At 43.2% G+C, this 14,654-nt stretch overlaps 2 protein-coding genes across 8 annotated transcripts in view; one reads left to right on the forward strand and one right to left on the reverse strand.

Moving 5' to 3' along the window:
* Nucleotides 1-5,067: 5,067 nt before the first annotated feature.
* On the reverse strand, nucleotides 5,068-13,664 carry MPC2 (mitochondrial pyruvate carrier 2). The gene is made up of 5 exons (XM_035114419.3): nucleotides 13,417-13,664; nucleotides 9,860-9,900; nucleotides 7,408-7,492; nucleotides 6,931-7,042; nucleotides 5,068-5,302 (listed from the first exon to the last, which is right to left on the reverse strand). The coding sequence occupies exons 1-5, from the start codon at nucleotides 13,520-13,522 to the stop codon at nucleotides 5,263-5,265; spliced, it is 384 nt and encodes a 127-aa protein (XP_034970310.1). The 5' UTR covers nucleotides 13,523-13,664; the 3' UTR covers nucleotides 5,068-5,262.
* A 599-nt stretch (nucleotides 13,665-14,263) lies between these two features.
* The window catches only part of DCAF6 (DDB1 and CUL4 associated factor 6), a 50,645-nt gene continuing 50,254 nt past the window's right edge, over nucleotides 14,264-14,654 (forward strand). For all 7 annotated transcript variants that reach the window (XM_088668031.1, XM_088668033.1, XM_088668032.1 and 4 more), the window contains exon 1: nucleotides 14,264-14,548. Coding sequence is in view for 4 of the 7 variants with exons in the window: in XM_035114415.3 (XP_034970306.2) it covers nucleotides 14,455-14,548 (94 nt within the window). In the remaining 3 variants the exon portion in view is untranslated. The remainder of the gene's footprint in view (nucleotides 14,549-14,654) is intronic.

Below are 14,654 nucleotides of genomic sequence, written 5' to 3' on the forward strand. Positions count from 1 at the left end.
GGCATGCCTGGAGGATGCAGACCATTTGGATCCCTTCCAGTCGAGATTCAGGCCTCATCATGGGACTGAAACTGCCTTGGTTGCGCTGGTTGATGATCTCCAGCGGGCTAGGAACAAGGGTGAAAGCTGTTTCCTAGTTCTGCTGGATATCTCAGCGGCCTTTGATACCATCAACCATGACATCCTTCTGGACCATCTAGAGGAGCTGGGGGCACTGTTATACAGTGGTTCCGCTCCTTCCTCCTAGACCATGTCCAGAAAGTGATGTTGAGGGATGAGTGTTCAGCCCCCTGGGCTCTCACTTATGGGGTGCCTCAGGGTTCCGTCCTCTCCCCCATGCTTTTTAACATCTATATGAAGTCGCTGGGAGAAATCATCAGGGGGTTTGAGCTGAATGTTGATCAGTATGCGGATAATACCCAGCTCTGCCTCGCTTTTTAATCAGAACCAGTGAAGGCGGTGAAGGTCCTGTGTGAGTGTCTGGAGGTGATTGGAGAATGGATGGCGGCTAACAGATTGAGGTTGAATCCTGACAAGACAGAAGTACTGTTTTGGGGGGACGTGGCAGGCCGGTGCTGAATGGGGTAACTGTGCCCCTGAAGGATGAGGTGTGCAGCCTGGGAGTCATTTTGGACTCACAGCAGTCCATGGAGGCACAGGTCAATCTGTGTCCTGGACAGCTTTCTACCAGCTCCATCTGGTGCGCAGGCTGAGACCCTATCTGCCCACAGACTGTCTTGCTAGAGTGCTGCATGCTCTAATTACCTCCCGTTTGGAATACTGCAATACACTCTACATGGGGCTACCTTTGAAGGTGACCCGGAAACTACAACTAATCCACAATGCAGCAGCTAGACTGGTGACTGAGAGTGGTTGCCGAAAGCATATAACACCAGTCCTGAAAGACCTTCATTGACTCCCAGTACATTTCCGAGCACAATTCAAAGTGTTGGTGCTGACCGTTAAAGCCCTAAACGGCCTCAGCCCAGTATTTTTGAAGGAGCGTCTCCACCCCCATCATTCAGCCCGGACACTGAGGTCCAGTGCTGAGGGCCTTTTGGCAGTTCCCTCATTGTGAGAAGTGAGGTTACAGGGAACCAGGCAGAGGGCCTTCTCGGTAGTGGCACCCACCCTGTGGAACGCCCTCCCATCAGATGTCAAAGAAATAAACAACTACCAGACTTTTAGAAAACATCTGAAGGCAGCCCTGTTTAGGGAAGTTGTTAATGTTTTATCGTGTTTTTAATATTCTGTTGGAAGTCGCCCAGAGTGGCTGGGGAGGTCCGGCCAGATGGGTGGGGTATAAGTAATAAATGAGGAATGCCAGAAAAGTAAATTAATGGAAATACCTGCTTCAGTTATAACGAACAACTAATCACTACTCTGCATATGATCTGATGCAAACTACAGCTACTTGTGAATACTTGAAGCCAAATGAGCTGTGTAGGAGTTGCTTACAGTCCTGAGGAGAAAACAATTTATTATTCAGTGTTTTCAGAATATTGTAGAACCTAACGTAATCTTTTAATTCTAGCACCTTATTACTAGAAAAGCACGCCACTATTTTTTCTTTCTTCTTTCATCTTTGCCTGATACTTTTGACACTTTGCTTCATCAGCAATTGGAGCTAGCAGCATGATGGCCCTTTTGTTTGTGACATGCACCTGTTTTTCAGCATTTCGAAAGGAGCCTGAATATGGCTTATAGTGCAGGAGAGAATTTGGGTTTGTTGTCCTCTCATTCGCTTGAACGTTGCTCCTCTTCTGAGTTTAGTAGTAGACAACTTGGCAAGCACAAGAACCCTAAAGGGGCTACATTTCCCCCGACAGAAGATATGTTGCTTGAACAGTAAAATTGGAACAAGTGTCTTTTCCTAGCTGTTCAAGCTGAAAACCTCTATTCATGAGAAATTGTGGCATCTTGAGGTTTTACATCCCTTAACATGTCTGAAGTATGATCCATGTTATAATCATATTTGTAAATAGTATATTTTCTAACTTAAAAGTGTGGTCTAACCCAGTTAAAAACCAGTTTGCCATCAATTTTAGTGGAGGTGTAGTGCCCTTTTTTTAGAGAGACAAGGCAAGTAGAGGCTAGTGTTGCTACTAGGTTTCAACTCCTTAACCCTCATATTTCATCTCAGTAGAATATTGTTCAATAGAAGTTCTTCATGGCAGATAACCATGTTTGAATAAGTAGAGTGCTTTTATTCCAGTAGGGTTTGGGGAAGATCGTTCAGACTGTAGGAGTTCTATCTTATTTGTTCATGAAGCTTTGTCTCTTGCTAGAGTGCTTTGTGGGTCTGCAGTATCAACATTTCAGTGTGAATAGGGAAACTATAAAAAGTTTTGTCTTAATTTTTTGAAGTAGTTGAGGTGATCATCTGTCTTGTAACTTGCTCTGTATTCACAAAACTCCAAAGGCTTTCCTTTCTGTGTACAGTCAGTTGTTCTGGTGAAGTGAGCAGGTGTTCAGTCATCAACGGATGAACCTTGAAGTCTGTCAAGTCTCATTCAGAGTTTTACTTTATTCTTATATCTACCAAGCCTTTTAAAACCACATTTTTCTATTTGTGTGTGATGGGTAGAAGTTGCATCCCCCCTTATTAAAACTGTTTCCTAGTTAAAATCTAGGAGATGCCTCAGTGAAAGGGCAATTTTCCTATGGTGCTCAATTTAGATGCCCTTTTCTGTGAAAGGCAATCAAGATCTAACAAAGGACTCCCACTTGTGAAACCTAGCTCCCCAACCCTTAGACCTTCTTCTCAAGATCTCCTTTGGCTCTATATAACTCCACAGAATGCAGCTACTGAGCCCTTTTCTACCTTGTTTCTGCACTTTTAAAAAACTGGAATTTCATTTTGTATTAAGTTGTACAGTCTCCTTACTTTCCTTCCCTATGTTCTCAAATGCAGCTGCTGCACAGGCAGTTGGCTACCTTCTGGAAAGCACCACTAAGAGGGCACCACACTATGATGCTGCTAGATTGGAGGGGTGGGGCAAAAGGGTGTAAACACCTATAAAATAGGTGTATAATTTTGGGCAAGGGATTGTTCTACAAGGTCTCTGTAAAGTTAAAGCAGGAACTAGTGGTAACATACTTGTTTTGACTTGCTTCTAAGTTGGATACACATCACATTGGATATTTACATGTTTTCTATTGTACTCTTGTGAATATTTTAATACACTTTTTCCATTAGTGGTCTGTTGTGTGTTTCATAATTTGTCAAGCATGAGATATTGAATTGCCTTTGCCTTTCACATACTTCTGCTACAAAACCAAGATTTAACTTTGACTTTAAATGCTCAATATACCACTGTGCATAGTGCTCAGTATAGGAGAATATGCTTCAGGAGTAGCCCCTGACTACTCTCATGCTCTTCCATTAACCTAGCCTTTACTAGTGATGAGCAAACTAACCCCATCCAAATTCACAATTCGCTTGCTAACTTACAAAACCAACATTATAAATTTGGTCAAAAATATAGCATGGCCTGTGTATTTTTTAAAAGAACCTTTTAAAAATTGGAGTTAAAGGCTAGTTTTGTGTACACCCCCTAGAAACAAAGCTACATAGTCATGTACCACCATTTCCAGGATGCTTTTCAGCCCCATATATTAAAGCACATGATAGGAGCCACACTTCCTAGCCTCACAGAAAAGCTTTTACATTTGAGGAAGTTTTTACAAATCAGCTTCTCTCAACCATGGGTCCCACAACTCTCATAATCCCTGAACGCTGGTCCTGCTAGTGTGGGATGGAGTTGAACTCAAAGGTTGAGAAAGACATTGCTGGACTGCAACTCTTATCCTTAACTATGTTGGCTGGGGCTGATGGCAACTGGGATCCAACATCTGGAGCCCACTGCATTGCTTACCCTAATTTAGCTGAACAGGCCTGGTCACTTATCGATACCTTTTAACTTTTGAAGGACTAGAGTACAGTGGAACCTCGGTTTATGAATTTTCGGTTTATGAACGCCGTGGACCCATCTGGAACAGATTAATTCATTTTCCATTACTTTCAATGGGAAAGTTCGCTTCAGTTTATGAACGCTTCAGTTTATGAACAGACTTCCGGAACCAATTACACCCATGCTTCAGTTTATGAACGCTTCAGTTTAAGTACTCCGCGGACCCATCTGGAACGGATTAATCCACTTTCCTTTACTTTCAATGGGAAAGTTCGCTTCAGTTTATGAACGCTTCAGTTTAAGTACTCCACAAACTGTCTGGAACGGATTAATCCACTTTCCTTTACTTTCAATGGGAAAGTTCGCTTCAGTTTATGAACGCTTCAGTTTAAGTACTCCACAAACTGTCTGGAACAGATTAATCCACTTTCCATTACTTTCAATGGGAAAGTTCGCTTCAGTTTATGAACGCTTCAGTTTATGAACAGACTTCTGGAACCAATTGTGTTCATAAACCGAGGTACCACTGTACCACAAGTTGTCTTCAACCTTTTTAGGACTGCAACCCACAGCGAGTCCAAACTGGTTTGGGATCCACAACTTTTTATCTGATGTGTAGGTAGGTGTGGTGCTGCTGTGACATACCTTAGATTACTGTGACCCAGCAGTGGGCATTTAATAATGGTTAGGTCCCACCCCCACCCCCGCAGTACAGAACTTAGTATTGCTCAGCACTGATTATACTTCAGAAAACTGGCCACTGCTCCAACAGTTCTGCCATCTGAAGATACTGATTTTAATCTAAAATGTTTACCTTCTGTATTTCAGGTGGAGGGATCACACAAAGCATATTATGAATTTAAGTATTTTTCCATCCTCAACATCTTAGTCATGACTTAACTGTGGCATGAAAAATGTAAATCAAGTTGGTCCAGTAGCACCTTCATGCACAAGGTAGTTCCTCTTGCCAAAAAGATATGTGTGTGCCCAATTATCACCAAACCCACCCCCAACAGCTGCAATTCCATACACTGCATCAAATGCTACCGAGAGGGCTGGTTCCCTTATCCTCAAAAGCAGCTTTGGAACAAGGGGTATTCTGCAACCAGAACCACTGTTCACAGCCCTTAAGATCATGAGAAACCTACTGAAGTTATGTAGCTTAAGGTTTTATTGTCTAGTAGAAGGTTTTATTTCCATGTAAAGAGACTGCTTTCTAAACTTGTAGAAAAAAACATGCTCTACCAACTTTAGTAAAAATTCACACAGGGCAAAATGAACAAGATTAAATCTAGGTCCCTTGGGAAGTTGCTTTGCAGATGAGATCTGAGGAGCTGAGCTTGAATTTCTACTTCTCCAGTTCTTTGGCTTTTAGGTCTTGGTTATACCTGTCAGGAAAAAAAATAGCCAATTATGGTTACAATTCAAGGTTTAGGTTACATATTTTAGCTTTCCCAGACACTATGTCGGTGCATGTGCTCCCAAGGAGGAGTCGCTCTTTGCCAAGGTTAAGATATCATAAACAGTACCACTATTGACTGGGGGTGTGTGTGTGACAGAAGCAGCTTTTCCCTCCTCGGGAATGTTTTCTGATCACTCTTGACTTTTTGGGGGGAGGGGGGTGTATTTCAAGGAAGGGTTTGCTCTGTTTACAATCAGACAAAGTGATGGAGCACTTACTGTTACAAGGTAGGATATCTGCTTTTGAAACTCTGCCTCTTTTACAACTTCACAGATATTTGTAAGACACCTTTTAAGATATAGATGCAAAAAAATGCTCCTGCTTAACTATCTTAGTGTCACCTAGAAGCTGGAGGAACAATCACTGTGTGCCAGGAGCAGCCAGGGGCACTTACCTGGCCACCCTGCATTGGCTACCCTGTGGTTTGTGGGAAAGGTAGAGAGCATAAGGAAGGCAATTGGCATTCACACTATTCCAACCTCCCCATCGCTATACCCTTTTCCCCTCCCAGTAATCTTCAGTGATGCTGGTGCCAGGAGGCCAAGTAAGCATTGTTGCCCATCCTCACCAAATGTTTTTGCTGTGTACACAAACTAGCCTTTCTAGAATGCTAAACCCTTAAGAATGGAAAATAAACTTAGGTAGCTTTATTCTAAAATGCTACTAGGAAGCTTTAGATTAGGCCATATTTAAACTAGCTACAAATGATGCTTATTCTTTATACCTAACACTGTTTGATAAAGTAGCTATAGGATGGCTTCTGCCTTTACAACTGTTGCAGTTCCTATACTCGAGGCAGAATATTGACTAGCACAATACCTGATGCAAATGGACTGCTATACCCAATTGTGATCTATTTTACCAGGATATTAAGTATAACCACTGGTGGTTTGGATCAGTGAGGTATAATGCTTAAGAAGTTGCTACATCCACTCTACAACTATGTTTTGGCAGGAAGGCTAAAACAACATTTGCATGACTTCAAAACAGTTTCTCAAACTGTAGAGGCTTAGGAGGGGAGTCAGAGGGCTATCATGTTATATCTTACCGAAGCAGTCACGAATAAGGATCTGGTGGTGTGGGATATGCCACAATTCCGAAAAGGAGGAGAGGGTTGCCAGCTCCCAAATTCATATAGGATAGTTACTGCAGATGCTGAAATGGAGCAGGATGCAGGTGGAAGAAGAATAGTGCAGAAGGATTTAAGAGCCTGGCAGGGATAGGCGGGGAGATTTCCGCTGCACAAGCCAAATAAAGCTTGAATGTTGATAAATATAATGGTTTAGACTGGGGACTGAGAAGTCTCACAAGGAAAGGTGTGGGAACAACCCTCTTGGTTGCCATGCCTTGAGTAGCATGGCAGCAAATGAAGTTTCTCCGTCACCACTCCCCATGACAGAACATTGGATGTTTCATGTACTGTTAAAGCAAATGAGTCATGCCAGGAAAAAGGTTGAGAAGCCCTAAAGTGAAGAAAGCGGCTCAGCCAGTCTGAAGAACAGATCCTAGAACAGGCTACAACTTAAAGTCTTCTGACCTCCTTGCCATACCTACCTCCATATACGGTATAGCTGAGAGCCTCCAGCACAGCCAACAAAGAAGTTAACTGTAAAGAGACCCCAGTTTTTAGGAATAATAACTAGAGAATATCTCGACCAGATAAGACCTGTTGGATCATAAAGAAAGCAAAGGTTTAATATCAAATAGATTTATTAAGTACCAAAGGTCAACAATGATTGTTAGTATCAGATGTTCAGATTCGGAGAAAAGTTTCATCTAAACATGATAGAAAACTTCATGCTTATGCCATTCAAGTTGAGTGTTCTCAGTTATTTATGAGCCAACCTGATTATCCCCCCCCCTCAATACTTATAGAATGGAAGATGGCAGCACTAAGAACTGGCATCCCAATCCATAATGTGTTACATGGAAGCAGTAACTGGTTCTTTCCTCCACAACTTCTATTATCAGCTGATGATTTTTTAACATTTAATTAAAAGATAGTTAACAGCGAAGTGAGAATAAACATACCTGTGGCCGTTAGCACAGCAGATTGTGATGTGCTGAGTTTATCTGCTGGTCTGGTCATATCAGCCATTCCAGCGCATACCAAGCCCTATAAAAGGAAGTAGCAGCCAGCTTTAGTGCAGTATTATAGCAGCGTGTCTTCATTAATTAGAACCTAGTCACTGGGAGTTATGGGGTGTTAGGGGAGGGGTAGCACCTCTGGTGAGGAAGACATTGTGCTCATTCTGGGTAGTTTGTTCATCTTTGGTCCCCACCCTGCACTCAACTCTCACTTGTGGCTCCTAGAAGCTGTCAGCATGCAACAGTAGCTACACCCTTGGAATGGCTTCAAATGGCTGGCTAAACCAGGTGAAGGTAGCCAATGAGTCTCAAACCCTCAGTGTGTTAGAAACTTCCCCTGCATGCAAAGACAGGCTCCGATAGATTGAACGAATGAGACCAATAGTGGGTCCAACGGTCAAGAAGGTGGATTTTGCATGTACTAAAGCGGGAAGTGAGAGGGCAGATGGGGCTTGTCAGTCTGGGAAGGTAGCCCATCTAGGAGAAGGAAAACTCTGATCCCATACCTCTGCTGCTTTGTGGGATATCTTTGTGAGAAGAAAATGTTAAGCAGTAAACCCTACACAAATTCAGAGTGGTGTCCCTAAGATGGGTTGGTTGGATGGCACCTTGTATACCTCCTTCCGGCAATTCCTACAGCCAAGCTGGTACCAAACATATTGCTCTGCTTTCCTTTGGACAACATCAGCAAAGCCAAGAGGGAGGTCGTTGCCTGGGCAGCCCAGGACCTCCATACACACTGCCCAGGCTTATGCTCTAGGGAAGTCAGCTGGGTGCTGCTAACACAGCGGTTTAACTTCACCCTCAGAGGCGCACTCCAGTGTCTCTTGAGACAGACAGATTCCAACAACAACCGTTCCTATAGTTCATGCACTTCACAATTTAAGAGTAACTCCCATGTTTAGGGGGCATGTTACATGGGAGGAAAAGTTGGTGGAGACAAATAATAAATTTTAGCTGGTTTGGACAGCCAGCTGAATCTTGTGATTCTTAATCCTGCTGAGTGGATTAGGTAGGTGAGGTGCAAATAGTGGCTTGTACTACTGCAACTGAAAGAGCAAGAGTTCTTGCTGCTTTCAGAAAGCCTCCAATGTGCTACTTCAGGGATAAGGTTTTGCCTTTTTCCTGTGCTACACAGGTCAAAATATGATTGCCACTGCTGAGTGGTATTGTTGTTGTTTAGTCGTGTCTGACTCTTTGTGACCCCATGGACCATAGCACGCCAGGCACTCCGTATTACTAGGCTACAAAAACTTTATAATTGATGAAGAAGCGTTGCCCATTGTCCCAGACATTCCATACTTGTACAGATGAAACAAAGCAGCTTTGCCTGTTTTAACTGAAAAAGTGCAAAGAGATTCGTCTCTACAGGAAAAAGATGGCAATTATACAAGGCTGGTCCCAGAGGAACTTGACACCCAGCTAAGAGTTGTTTGAGTTAATTAACATATTGGGCAGGAAATATTTTCTAAAAGCTTTGGGACTTGCTAGACAAGACAATACAGATGTCTTGTCACTTAAAGCATCAGAAAATACTTGGGAATTAAAAAGGAGAGGGTGTTGCAGAATAAAGGGGCTTCAGCTGAAAAGACCCTGCACCTCATCCTCACTCACCACGCCTCAAAATGTTAGGACACTGAGCAGGAGAAAGAGCAACACAGGAAAGTTGATGTGGAAGCAAATGGCCATTGAAATATCAAGGCCTAGGTATTTTAAGGGCTCTGTGCATCAAAACCAAATATAATATTTAAGAACTGGAAAGTTGTGTTTCCCAATTCCAATAAGCAGTCTTGCTGTATTTATATTAAATGTATGTCCTACTGATATTAGTGGCTGCCAACTAGTGGCTATATAAAGTCACCAATGCCATGGTTGTAGGTGTAGGTGCAACAAAATAGCACTATGCTAGTTCAGAGAGAAGGCATGCAGTGTTAGTACCTAGTTTAGTAGAAATTTCTGCTAAACTGTCAGATGGCATTTCAACATAATTAAGGTGGGACTTATTTCTACATCTTTCTTCCAACATATCCAAATGCTTCTCATGGACCAGCAGAATTCAGGCAAGAAGAAAGAGTTGTCTGTCTATATATACAAACAACATAATATAATTATTTTTAGTCAGGTTCAGTTAAAACACATGCACCACAATTTAATTTATGGGGGGGGGGGGAGTCTTGTGGCACCTTAAATACTGACCAATTTATTATGACATAGGCTTTTGTAGACTACAGTGCACTCTTTTCAAATGTATGAAGTGTTATATTGAGCTACATGGGTGGGGGAGAAGTATAAAACAGGTCAGAAGCAAATGAAATGCAGTACAATAGTGATAATTACTAGCAGTGGCCAGTCACAACAAAAAAATGTCAATAGTACAAACCTCTTCACAACTTACCCATTTCATAATAGGGGCCCAGAAAAACACTGTTTTAGGACCTGAAAGAGAAATATTTCATTAGCTACGTGATTCTGCTGTGTGACAATTTTCACAAAACCACTGAATTGTGTGAATTATTAAAACAGCAAGTAGCCTTGATGCACATGCACCATCAGAATGGTTATGTTTTACACTACAGCACAGGGGAGAATTGATAAAAGCTCTTCTGCTGAGGTGCAATCAAATATCTGAAAACAGGAAATGGGAGTCATGACACAAATGACAGTTTTACCAAAGTGGTGGGAGAAAATGCAGATGACACTCACCCCTATGCTAATTGGAAAAGGAGAAAAGCAGCAGTGGGTTTTATGTACTTTTAATCCACAACCATTATGATACAACAGCTTTTCTGGAGCTCATTCTATATACTAAACATAACAAATTGATAGTCAGGAATGCTCTATAGAAGTTGTTCTAGAATTGTTCTAGAGCAACTCGGAGAAACATTGCGAAGTCACCGGTATGTAGGTAAATGAAGATGCTACTTTATTCAGGTTGGTTTTTTTTAAAAAAAAATTATTCCTAAATATACTTAAATTTGTTGCAATCTGTGTATTTCTTGCAAGACAGCAGCCCACTTATTCTTGATACATTTGAGGAATTCTAAAGAGCTTTCTATTCAGAGGACCTACACAAAGAACAAATGGAAAGCACCAAGTCATGTGGTACTGCTGCCAACACCAACTTTCTATTGCATAGCAACAGTCACGAAAAGCAGAGATGGCTACTTTTCAGAACTTTTCATGTCCTTTAGTAACACTGACAAACTATTATGAAAGACAGAAAAAGTACTGAAACAAGTATAGATAATTAGGGTGTTTCACAAACCAGATGTGATGCGATTTTCCTCAGCTACTGCAGCTTGTATTCTAGGTAAAATGTCACTTATCAAATTAGGCCATCAAACTGACCTGCAGAATGGACATGACGCAGATTTGGAAAATATGCCTGAATGCCAACAGCAGTTCAAACTTGGACACTCAGTTCAACAGGTATGAAACTAAGCCACATCTTTAGTCAAATCTTTCCTTTAAAAATGAGCCAACATTTGTCAGAAGCTCTTGAAGAAATGCTTTTTGGAATAAACCTTTTTCCTACATGTGGACAGTAAACTATTATTCCATTAATCCCCTTTTCCAGAAAGTGAAGATTACATTGTGAGGAAAGACATCTGCAACAGCTGACAATGATTTAGTGTATTTCTTTCATTGCTTGACCTTACTTCAGAGCCTTAATATATGAACTACTCATAAGGTATGTTTCACAGACATGTCAGTAATCCTCAGCACTATTGAGTAAGTTAGAGCAGCACTGTAATTTGCTACCTACAGAATCTAGAGCAAATGCTGAATCAGATAGTCCTCAATCTAAAGTCAGGGACTATACCAAAGTCATGACATGCAAAACTAATTTTAAATTTGCATAAATGTGAAGTAGAGTCCCAACTTCAATTTTAAAGTACAATATGACAAGTTTTGCACTACTATAATTCAGTATTTGTATTCACACTTTCCAGACAGACAGTGGTTTATTTCTTCTGCAAACTTCTTTCACAAGAAATAAATGTTTCTGCCATCAGGCCTTTGATATCAGTTGGATCACTTTTCATGCTCCTTGGTATTTTTCATTTGTGTAACAGGCATAATACTTTGCTGAATCAAAGTCTCCCAATAAAAGCTGAGACTATAAAGTAGCATAATGCAGGAACATGTTATGTTCTGCACTGAGAATTTACACCCACAATTAAGTAATGCACGTTACTGAAGTATAGATAAGATCAGCTTTTGCAACTACTGTACCAGAAAATCTTATGACACGCGGTTCCTCTATCCAAACACCAGAAACTGGCTTGCACTAAAGAGTGGCAAACGAAGAAATAATCTTGTTAATTGATTTTTGTCTTTTTATAAAGCACATCTACAAATGACCTCTAAAGGTTTCACACTGGAGAGATAGTGAAGCCAAAGAAGCCAGTTGCAGATAAAAAAGGAAAGATAAAGAGCTGCATGTTTAAAAATGGATTATAAGTACCGATAAGAGAATACCAGTACTTTCCCCAGTAAGTAAATCAAAGGGTGATTATGGTTAAATTCAGTCTAGAGGAAGTCAACAACAGAGCAGGAATTTGTAATCAAGTCTACCAGTTCCCTAATTTTTAGACTATTTTGTTATCCAGTTATGTTGTTGTATGGTTACTGACAGCCACCAAGAATCACAATGTTTTAGGAAGTTTTGAGAAAGAAAAACCTAATAGCAGTTTCCACTGAAAACTTATTATTTCAAAAGCCCCTTGAATGAACCGAAGAATCTCCTGACAGTATGATAAATGAGAGATGGGGTATGGGGGGATTACTTCCTAGAATTCACTGCTTTTCTTTCAATGTACATGGGAGTAGTCGGCTACCTTTCTAGGACCTAATGTATAATTTCTGCTGTTAGGCAAGCATTAAGGCCACCTCTGGATTTTAGTGGGCCCTAGGCATCAGAACTGCAGGGAATCCTTTCTGAACATGCAAGTTTTTGAGGAGCTGGTGCATCCCGACTAAGCAGCATCCCTTCACAAGAAAATAATATTTTAAAGGAGCAAACAGTTGCAAGATTGACCCATGCCATGTAGGAAAGCCCCAACTTAATCCTCTGACCTGCTTCAATGAAGGACAGGCATCTTGAATTTTAAATAGCACAGAAAGAGGACTTTCAGCAGGTGCAGCTTCTCTTACCCCTACATGACAATTTCTCTTTGCTTCTGGTCACCATAATAAATCTCTCTCACTATCCCTAGTGAAAGGCAGAGTTTGTTTTCCCAGAAGCATCTGTGTCAAAGAGGACAAACAGAACTTTGACTTCTATGCAGCCTTTGCTAACAATGACAATAACAATTAACCAGCAGGAAGTAGCAGCATGGAAGGATTGGTCTCAGGCTGCGCAAAGCAGGCAAAAAAATTGCAACTCATACTTCCACAAAACCACCCCCCCCCCATCACCATGGAAGAAATGCTACCACCTTGTAGGAGTTCTCAAGGACAGAGACTAAACTATCTACAGTACTTTGCCATGTCTCCAAGTACTAACCAACTCTGACCTGGGGCTTTTAAATTTTATTTCTGCCCCACTCTTTTGCCAAAGAATTCTGCCCCCACCCTGGCCTTTTCCTACTCTGCATAATCCTGTGAGGTAAGCCAGTATGAGAGATGGCAATTGGTTCAAGGCCAACGCCCATGGGGAGATGAACACCAGTCCCTGGTCTGGAGCTAGCAGAATGACCAGATACAACACAAGTGCACATTTTTCACTACCAGGGTGGCCTCTCCGCGTTTATAAGCGGGGAAATGAGGCACTGGAGGGTGGGAGGAGGCTCTGTTTTATTTCCACGCATATATTATTTGTTTTCACAAATACCGTAAGTGTGCTCTCTCTAGACACACGCACACACTTTCACATACACCATTTCAGGAGTTATCCCCAGCTAGCGAGCAAGGAAACGACCCTGCCCATCTCCTCATTGCCTCAAATACCTGCCGGGTGGTTGTACAAGGGACGCAGCCGGGGCGGCAACATGACCTCGATTCGGTCCAGGAACCGGTGGTAAGAGGCTCGAAACCCCGCGGCGGCGGCCGCCATTCTGTGTGCGGCTGACAGCGGCTTATGCAATGAAGCCCCCGCTCGACCTGTCGTCCTCCTCCTCACACCGTCTGAGCAGAGGAGAGGGGAAAACAAAAAAAAACCCCACAACCTCTCCTCACGAACAGAAGCAGGTGGTGGGACGAGCCGCTGTTCCTGATTCTGATTTGTTCGCGGACGGAGCAAGAGGTTGGGCTTAAATAGCTGGCTTTCGCGTTATTGGCTAGCTATGCCATTACCGGCTTTGCCACCCGACGTTGATGACATTCTTGCGGTCAATTGGCGTCCTCTTTTTATGACGGTATGAGCGGCGGACGATGATTGATGACGACTCAAACAATGATTACGGGGACCTGGCTCCCAAAACAAACATGTCCGCCTTCAATGTTCCTTTGTCCTCACCTAGTATGGGTTTTGTTTTTAAAAGGCTCGTTAAGGGTGGTGGTTGTTGCTCTTTTAACTCCCCTGCTTAGATATCTTTGAGAAGCCAGTGTACGGAAAGCGTAAGAAAAGACACAAACGGGCGATAAGGCGGCTTCCCCCCGGTGTCCAGACCTACTGAGGGATGACCGCTAAACAGCGACACGAACGTCTCCATGGCCATTTTTGTGACCGTGAGCGGCGGTAGGACGAGGGGCCGGGTGAATTCTCGCGATATCCTTTGCGAGCGGATCCCTGGATGTGGGAGGAGCAGAGTAGCAGCGAGGGGCGGAGCTTAGGCTGCCGTTCCTGGCGCCCAACAGGGGTGATATTGTTGTTGAGCGGCGGCGGTGTGGTAGTGGTGGTGGTGGTGGTTACGCGCGCGTAAAGCGCGCACGCGGGTCTCCATGGTGAAGGCGGGGGAGGGGGCAGCCTCAGCAAGTGGCAGCGACTGATGTCTCTGGCGGCGGCGGCGGCGGCGAGTCGGATCCCCCTGGTCAGCGCGCGGTGCCATGTCCCGGGGCTGCTGTACCCACCTCCTGTGGGATGTGAGGCAGCGGAGTTTGGGGCTGGAGGAGCCCGGCCTGTTGCGGAGGCGATACCTAGGTGAGGAAGGAGAAGGGCGAGAGGGCGGGGTCTGAGGCGCTGGGGGGAAACTGAGGTGGTCGTGGGTCGCGGCGCTCCGGCTGAGGGGAAGGGCGGGCCGGGCGGG

This window comes from Zootoca vivipara, chromosome 4 (assembly GCF_965207765.1).
Source record: "Zootoca vivipara chromosome 4, rZooViv2.hap1.1, whole genome shotgun sequence".
Taxonomy (NCBI): Eukaryota; Metazoa; Chordata; class Lepidosauria; order Squamata; family Lacertidae; genus Zootoca; species Zootoca vivipara.